Source organism: Eurytemora carolleeae, unplaced genomic scaffold, assembly GCF_000591075.1.
Source record: "Eurytemora carolleeae unplaced genomic scaffold, Eaff_2.0 scaffold2261, whole genome shotgun sequence".
Taxonomy (NCBI): Eukaryota; Metazoa; Arthropoda; class Copepoda; order Calanoida; family Temoridae; genus Eurytemora; species Eurytemora carolleeae.
In genome coordinates, this window is record NW_019398148.1 from 12,638 (window position 1) to 22,275 (window position 9,638).

General features: G+C 32.4%; 1 protein-coding gene across 1 annotated transcript; it reads left to right on the top strand.

The window, feature by feature from the left end:
• Positions 1-3,079: 3,079 nt before the first annotated feature.
• Positions 3,080-7,531, top strand: LOC111716886 (uncharacterized). Its single transcript, XM_023492400.1, has 5 exons — positions 3,080-3,145; positions 3,758-3,804; positions 4,251-4,313; positions 5,466-5,541; positions 5,896-7,531. The coding sequence occupies exons 1-5, from the start codon at positions 3,092-3,094 to the stop codon at positions 7,000-7,002; spliced, it is 1,347 nt and encodes a 448-aa protein (XP_023348168.1). The 5' UTR covers positions 3,080-3,091; the 3' UTR covers positions 7,003-7,531.
• The last annotated feature ends 2,107 nt before the right edge of the window (positions 7,532-9,638 follow it).

Sequence of the window (9,638 nt, forward strand, 5' to 3'; positions counted from 1 at the left end):
AAATGTTTTTTCCAGGGAATAAATTAATGAGAAATGTTTTGTTCGGGAAAAAAAATGAATGAGAAATGTTTTGCACAGAAAATAAATTAAAAAGAAATGCTTTGTTCAATAAATAAATGAATAAGAAATTAGTAAAAAGTCATGTTTTGTCTGTTAAATAAATTAATAAAAAGTGTTTTGTTGTTTTGTTCAATAAATGATTATTCTTAAGAAATGTTTTATTCCAGAAATAAATCAATAAGAAATGTTTTGTTCATGGAAATTAATAAATAAGAAATGCTTTGTTCAATAAATGAATTAATGAGAAATATTTTGTTCAGAAAATATATTAATAAGAAATGTTTTTTTGAAATAAATAAATAAGAATTTTTTTTTTTTCAGGAAATTAATGAATAAGAAATGATTTGTTCAAGAGATAAATGTGTAGGAAATGGTTTGTTTGTAAAATAAATGAATAATATATGTTGTATTTTTCAGGAAATGGACCGGTTCATGATGCGTCTCGCTTAATACAAATGCTTAACACCAAGCAGGAGAAATTCGCCAAACTAATACTCACGAACTCTCCTAAGCTTATTTGAACCTGCTTTACGATTAAAGACATATATGGGGGCCATGGCATCAACATATGTTAAATGTATTAAATATATAAAAAAATAAAGAATTTATAAATATTGTTATCAATGTAAACTCACAAATGGTCAGCTTTGTAATACCATTTTGAAAATATTTAAAAATAAATATTGTACAGTAAATCTACTATATCGATCCCTTATCAGCATTAAAGGATATACAGTATACAGTTTACATATTTAGCCCGCGTATTTTTAAGAGCCTGTACGTTTAATCTCAGTTGACTCTCACTGCAAATATAGTAATGCCCAATTCACAGTGATACCTCACGGGCAGCCGTAGTACATTTAATTTCCGAGCTCGGTCAACCTTTCCAGTCCCAGTTTGTACGGTTTCACACGGACATTGGGTAAATAAAGCAGACACTCAATAGGACTAGCCAGTGCAACAAGGTTGACGCGGTCAGACATTAGTTGACAATACTTTTACTAAAGGGTCAAAGGTGCGTGAGATTGACACCTGTAGCTGATCTGCAAGATATTAATTTTTTTTCTAGGTTTAACGTGTTTACTTCCTGCATGTTTTCTTCCAATTATAGAAATCGACAAAAACACAATAATTTAGAATTCTAAGCATTCATATAGATAATTCTTTCTTTATCAGATAAAACTTTTGCAAATCGGACATTGCCATCGTTCATTAAAGTTTAATGAATTTCAATGATATTTTGAAAAAGAAAAATAAAGAGTGTAAACTGTAGACAGTAGAGCAATTAAACAAAGGTGAAAAAAGAACAAACCTGAAAATAGAATAATAAAGAAGAATACATTACTAATTGTAAATAAACAAACTGAAGATTGAAGGAAATGTAGCTATATATAACTTTTTGGCAGACTATAATATTATAAATTTTTAATCAAAATTACAATAAAACTTCTGGAGGTTTTAAAATATTTTCTCCTGAAACACTTAATTTTGTATGTGTTTTTGTTATATTTCATATATAAAAAATTACTTACTACTTACCTAAATGAAAATCCATGACAATGAAACATTATTGAAAAGAGGCAAACAATGTTGATCAAGATTGTGATTATGTATTCTGACATATATTCAAGTGTCCGGGAAACATATAAACAGATCAGCGAATTTCAAGATGGAGGGGTGGGGGTTGAGGGACACGTGGGGTGAAAATATTTACGGGGGGTAATGTTTTTTGTAGATTTCACATGACAAAATTTATTTTTTTTCTGATTTTTATGTTATCATATTCTTATCGTCTATTATGTGTGTTTTTAAAATGTTTCAAAATCCCCGTATATCCCCCTTTCCCCCCAAGTAATATCGAATATTTTCAATATTCAAACAGTGCATAATTCTTATCATCACATCTTATCTTCGCAATGGCACGGACATGGGCGGGGAAGTCCTACTGTTTAGTTGTCTACAGTCCCTTTAATACCTGTTTAGTTGTCTACAGTCCCTTTAATACCTAATTAGTTGTCTACAGTTTCTTTAATACCTGATTAGTTGTCTACAGTCCCTTTAATACCTGTTTAGTTGTCTACAGTCCCTTTAATACCTGATTTGTTGTATACAGTCTCTTTAATACCTATCTAATTTGATGGAAATCTCTAGAACTAAAGAAATAAGGGTATAAAGTAATCTTGGAATTAATATTTCATGGTAGAGGATAGTGAAGAATGGCAGTGAAGGAATCTACGAAATCTTTATTTATTTGATTTACGGTGAAGAAATCTTTGATGGTTTTAAGAATCATCTCAATTATCAAATGATATGAAAAGAGTTTATAAAAAAATAGTGGTAATTTAAATAAATCTTTTAAAAGAATTTTTAATTTTTCGTAGATTTCGCATCTGACTTAAAGTTGTATTTATGTGTGACCAAACTTACTTTGTTTCATTCATTCAACATGTCTCAAAGCGTTAAGTTAAAAAGCGTGAACAAATTTTTTTTTGTTATAATTCATATTTTTCGGTATTTTTAGTTATATTTCCTCTTTTTCGGTATTTTTTGTTTTATTTCCTTTTTTTCGGTATTTTTTGTTATATTTCCTCTTTATCTGTTTTTTGTTATATTTCTTCTTTTTCGGTATTTTTTGTTATATTTCCACTTTTTCGGTATTTTTTTGTTATATTTCCTCTTTTTCAGTATTTTTTGTTATATTTCCTCTTTTGCGGTATTTTTTGTTATATTTCCTCTTTTTCGGTATTTTTTAGTTATATTTTCTCTTTTTCGGTATTTTTTGTTATATTTCCTCTTTTGCGGTATTTTTTTAGTTTCCAAAAACTATTAACGAATGCTATTTATGGTTTAAATTTTAGAAATGTTGTCTATTTAAAAATCTTTAAGCTGGAGATTTCTTATAAAAATTATGATCAACTTACTAACTAACTAACTAATTAACTAACTAACTATCTAACTAACTAACTAACTATAACTAACTAACTAACTAACTGACTAACGAACTAAATTTCATTTATTTAGAAGTTGAAATATGCGAAATGGTTTTTTAATCTGTGCTTTACTACTAGCTATATTCACCATAGTGGTAAGATGAAGAGTTTTCAAAAACCAGAAAAATAATTGAAAAAATTCAAATTCTTTTGTGTGTTAAAAAGAGAGTAAATTGTGTTATTTTTAATAAAATTGTGGTTTAACAAACTAATAAACCTTTGCTTTTGAGATCTTCAAGATTTTTTTTAGAGAGAGAGGGCATGAAGGCTTTGCCGCCCATCCTAAAATAAAAAAAAAACAAAGCAAGCAAGGGTCAACCTTTTCGGTCACAGTTTGTACTGTATCGCCCGGACATTGGGTAAATCAAGCAGACACTCAAATAGGACTAGTCGGTGCAACAAGGTTGACGGGGTCAGACTTTAGGATGAATTTACTTTTACTAAAGGGTCAGGGGTGCGTGCTACGCCTTTGTAGGGTTTAAATATGTTCTTATTGATAATTTTATCTACATACTGCTTTACTAAATTTGACTTTGTTTATATTTTTGGTAAATCGTTGGTTAATCGTTGCCTTTTTCGGAATTTTTCTTGTTAGAACCTCTCAAAGGGATTTCAAATATTAATTTTTTTCATAAAAAAATTCTGGAACTTGAGAACCCTGTTTTCTGATATTTCATAGTTAATTTTTAAATTTTGGAAATATTTAGAAATCTGGATCTTTGGAAGAGAATGCCAATATCATTCAAGATTTCTGGTAAAATCATTGAATAGATAAATATTTTGTAGAAAATAGATCAATAATTGTTTACCTTTTTTCCACCCAGAGGTTTATATTTTGAAGAATTCCCCCTTGCCCCCCCCCCCCCAACCCATCTGATTCCCTAATATTTTGTAGAAAATAGATAAATAATTGTTTACCCTTTTTTCCACCCAGAGGTTTATATTTTGAAGAATTGCCCCCCCCCCCCCCACCCATCTGATTCCCTAATAGTCTAAAGAGAAACGAAAAATTGGAAATCATGGTAAGTTGTTAATATGTTTTTTGTTGTTAATACTTTAACAACAAAAAACATATATTTCCCACTAAAGTTCTTCTTACTCCCCGAATTAAATTCAGTGAAAAAAAAACTTCAAAAATTCCTAATTTACTAAGAGAAAACAGTTTTGGTACAACCGTACAATACAAGACCGTGTTTTCAGCTCCCTCGTTGTGGCTGATGGCGCAAAACAAAGAGCACATTCTAAGGTCTGCCGGCTTCTCATGTAAGCGTACTTAATACTTTAGAGTAGAAATATTGATAGAACCATATTTCACAGTGATTTGTTTGGAAAAGTTTGTATACAAGGAAGGTTTCGGTGAACATTTTATTAATGTCTAGATGTTCATTATTCTTTGGCGGATTTTTGTGGTCTTATTTTTCCAACATAAAGGATATGCTACCAAGATTCCCAAAAACAATGGCCTTTATTCAATCCCCAGAATTAAATTCAACTTGGTCGTCTTTTCATGAAATGTTTTAAATCTGAGTTTAAAATATAAACTGACAATAGATAAATTAGTTATAAATGTGTCTGTTAGTTTCATTAATTTAACTTACCTTAAATTAACAAACTGAAAAAAGTAATGATTTATGCAATCCGTTTATATATACAGGGTGAGTCAAAAAAAAGTGTGATTTGCGGCGCGTTGTGCAAAATTGTATCTTTTTTGTGCAACTCTCCTGGAATGGTGTTTTTTATATTTTTTAAAAAATTGTAGTTTTGTTTGGGACTCCAACAAAAGTACAATTTTGCACCAGCGCCGCAAATCACACTTTTTCGACTCACCCTGTATATATATATATACTTTGCTTTTCTGGGTATCTTGATGTTTGTTTGTTTGTTTGTTTGTATTCAATAAACGTATAAAGGGCTTACTTTATCACTATAGTTTCAGTAGAAGTAAATATTTCCATTTACTATTTATTGCAGATTTAAGGATCCATCTCTAATTGATGGATAGGATAGATAGAAAGATAAACGTTACCACCAATTTCTATTGGTTCAGATTATACACAAAACACATTACTGAACCCTGATTGGATCAGACGCTAATGAAATCGGCATACAAGTGTGTTCTATAGCCCAACATTTTTTTTGGAAACCCGGAAAAGCTTTACGACAGGTCAAAGTTAAAAAACTTTGCCCCCCCAAAAAATGTTAATATTTATTATTTTTTAAAATGCACCAATTTAAAAAGAAAAATCCGCGAACACTAGGAATGATAAAAAAGGGGTTACTTTTATAATTCAAAAATAAAATTGTTAATTTTAAAGGTGGCGGGAAGCGTTCTAAAATACTAGTGGATTTATAATTGTAGACTAAAACTTAACATATGCATTTCCGCTCAAAAGGTCAACATTAGTTTTGTTTTAGGTGGCGCAAAATAATAAAAAGATCTGAAGAGCTGTTGGGAGAAGAAAGGGAAGATTTCTCAGAAGCCAAAGAACCAGTTTAGTATATTCTCAAATGAACTGTGGTTATAATATCACCTTATCCTCTATTTGATGCTCGATTCACAACAGAACCCTCTAAACCTTTACACCCAGTAATGTGAAAGAAAAAACAATTTCCTCTAAAAAGTCTGCATTCATTAATTCATCTTTGATCATATTAAGCTGGGAAGATAACTGTTGTGAGTCTGGCTGCCAATCTACAAATATTGATTTATTTTGAATTAGTCCACAGCATCAAATTTATTCTTTGCTTTTCTCTCAATATGAGCTCTACCGCCAAAGATTAAAGATTTGTTGATAAATTTGTATTTTAATGTAAAATGTTATTTTAAAATTCAATATTTTACAAGGTCAAGTTTTACCTGCGAGTGGCAAAGCAAGACCAGTTAAAGAAAAAAGACAACTTTTACCTAAGAATGGCCAAAAGAGAACAAACCCCGAAACAGGACCAGCCAAAGAGAAACGGTTTTTACCTAAGAATGGCTAAAAAAGATAATAATGCAGAAGAACATAGTTCTAACTTACAAATGTCAAAGTCAGAACAGCAGGAGAACGATGGCACATTCTTTATGCCAATGGCAAAATCTGAGCAGCCGGTAAATGATGGCAGATTTTACTTAAGAATGGCAAAATTTGAAAAACCGGTAAAAGATGCCAAAATCTATCTTCCAATGGACAAATTAGAACCGCAAGAAAAAGATGCTCAATTTGACATTCAGATGCCAAAATCTAAGCAACAAGTAAAAAAAGTTCCATTCTTCATGCGGATGGCAAAATCAGAACAGCCCCCAGTAAAAGATGGCCAATTCTACTTGCGATTGGCAAAATCTGAGCAGCCAGTAAAAGATGGCCGATTCTACATGCGAATGGCAAAATCAGAGCACCCCCAAGTAAAAGATGGCCGATTCTACATGCGGATGGCGAAATCAGAACAGCCCCCAATAAAAGATGGCCGATTCTACTTGCGAATGGCAAAATCTGAGCAGCCAGTAAAAGATGGCCGATTCTACATGCAGATGGCGAAATCAGAACAGCCCCCAGTAAAAGATGGCCGATTCTACATGCGGATGGCAAAATCAGAGCTGCCAGTAAAAGATGGGCGATTCTACATGGGGATGGCGAAATCAGAACAACCCCCAGTAAAAGATGGCCGATTCTACATGCGGATGGCAAAATCAGAGCAGCCGGTAAAAGATGGCCGATTCTACATGTGGATGGCAAAATCAGAACACCCCCCTGTAAAAGATGGCCGATTCTACTTGCGGATGGCAAAATCAGAACAACCCCTAGTAAAAGATGGCCGATTCTACTTGCGGATGGCAAAATCAGAACAACCCCAAGTAAAAGATGGCCGATTTTACATGCGGATGGCAAAATCAGAACAGCCTTTACTCCAAAACAATTCTGATTTCACTGCAGCAAATCTAGAATATCCACTAAGAGGTGCCAAGTTTTAGCTGATTACATGAAAAAAAGAAAACATCGAGAAAATGGCTGAAGATATTCTTTTAGGTAATAGAAACAATTAAGGACAAACACAAACCCTGAAAATTATTACTGGATTTCATGGATTTCATGGATTTTGTTGATTAAAAATTTAAAGCTTTTAAATATTTAATCTCATTTGTATATGACAATACAAAAATTGAACAAACCTCTAAATTGTAATATAGCTAATGGTCTAAACTTACATAATAAAAGAGTTAGAGGTCTAGAAAAATTATATTGATTATAGACACATGCATTTATTCTTTAAATTTAAACTTACACAATATTTCACCTCAATTAAAATGTCGCTTCCTTACCTTGTTAAGCTAATAACGTCTTTGTTTACGGCTGATTTTATCCATATACAGTGTATGGTAAATACAATCGGTTGATTTCGCCCATAGAGTGTTCGTACAATTATCTAATGTTCAAGTTTTACAGTTTCCCAGATGTATTAGGATGTTTTTATTAGAAAATATAATCTATTTATGTTTCATTTATGAGGAGGTTAAAGTACTTCAAAGGAGGTTAAAGGAGGTTTTAGGAGGTTAAAGGAGGTTATAGGAGGTTAAAGGAGGGTTAAAGCAGGTTACATGAGGTTACAGGAGGTTAAAAGAGGTTAAAAGAGGTTAAAGGAGGTTAAAGGAGGTTGAAGGAGGTTAAAGGAGGTTAAAGGAGGTCAAGGGAGGTTGAAGGAGGTTAAAGGAGGTTAAAGGAGGGTTAAAGCAGGTTACATGAGGTTACAGGAGGTTAAAAGAGGTTAAAAGAGGTTAAAAGAGGTTAAAGGAGGTTAAAGGAGGTTAAAGGAGATTAAAGGAGGTCAAAGGAGGTTAAAAGAAGGTTGGAGGAGGTTAAAGGAGGTTAAAGGAGGTTAAAGGAGGTTAAAGGAGGTAAGAAAAGAGGTCAAAGGAGGTTAAAGGAGGTTAAAGGAAGTTACAGGAGGTTAAAGGAGGTGAAAAGAGGTTAAAGGAGGTTAAAGGAGGTTAAAGGAGGTTAAAGGAGGTCGAGGGAGGTTAAAGGAGGTTAAAGGAGGTCATACAAGGTTAAAGGAGATTAAAGGAGGTCAAAGGAGGCTAAAAGGAGGTTACAGCTAGGAGGTTAAAGGAGGTGAAAAGAGGTTAAAGGAGGTTAAAGGAGGTCAAGGGAGGTTAATGGAGGTTAAAGGAGGTAAAAATAGAGGTCAAAGGAGGTTAAAGGAGGTTAAAGGAAGTTACAGGAGGTTAAAGGAGGTGAAAAGAGGTTAAAGGAGGTTAAAGGAGGTCAAGGGAGGTTAAAGGAGGTTAAAGGAGGTTAAAGAGGTAAAAAAGAGGTCAAAGGAGGTTAAATGAGGTTAAAGGAAGTTAAAGGAGGTTAAAGGAGGTTAAAGGAGGTTAAAGGAGGTTAAAGGAGATTATAGGAGGTTAAAGGAGGTTACATGAGGTAAAAAAAAGAGGTGAAAGGAGGTTAAAGGAGGTTAAAGGAGGTTAAAGAAGGTTAAAGAAGATTGAAGGAGATTATTATAGTAGGTTAAAGGAGGTTAAAGGAGGTTAAAAGAGTTTAAAGGAGGTTAAAAGAGATTAAAAGAGGTTATATGAGGTTAAAGGAGATTATAGGAGGTTAAAGGAGGTTAAAGGAGGTTAAAGGAGGTTGAAGGAGGTTAAAGGAGGTTAAAGGAGGTTAAAGGAGGTTAAAGGAGGTTAAAGGAGGCTAAAGGAGGTTAAAGGAGGTTAAAGGAGGTTAAAGGAGGTTGAAGGAGGTTAAGAAATACGAAATAAGAAATGAAAAATATAAAAAAGTATTACTTTCAGCAGGATTCAAAGTATTTGACAGAACTTATTTTCCTTAAAACATCTTATTCCTTTCTTAAAGGGACTGTAAACGTATTTTCAAGTAATTTTTCATGGAAAGATGGCAATGCCCAAATAGATTCTAGTACAATAGATGGCAACGTAAAATGTGTACACTCTCAGTACAGCTGTATTATGACGTCACAAGTGTCAACTCAGTTTGTGTGTCAGACAAAATTATTAATAATAATGATAATAATTTTAGAATAAAATGCTTATCTTAGACTAAAATAAGTACAATTTTTATGTGTTTTTTATTTTCTGTGTTTAAACTTTTTTATTTATTCTTGGAAAACATGTAAACTAATTTGAGAAAATTTTGTTTTCCTTGTTATATTTGACACTTGTGACGTCGTGTATAATTGGTCTATTTCTCTGTTGCCACCTATTGTACTTGATCTATTTGACAATGCCCTATTCACAGCGCGACGACCTTGGGACCATTTTCTGATTAACAATGCAGTCAAAATGCACAAATCACTTGTCTGTTTGTATCCAATAAACGTCAAAACGGCTGAATCGATCTGGCCCAAATTTTTTGGTACTTCATGTGATCAACGGGAAAGTTTATGGATGATCGAATTTTCAAAAATTTGCTTCTGACAAAATTCGATTTTTGAAAAAAAATTGAAAATCCACGAAATTTTTGTTATGTTTTACAATGTATACAAATGTTTTACAATGCAGAGAAAATTTTTACAAGTTAAATATAAGATGGGCACGAAGCGCTCTAAAAGCCTTATTATAATAATAAATATGAATAATTCTGAAATGAAATG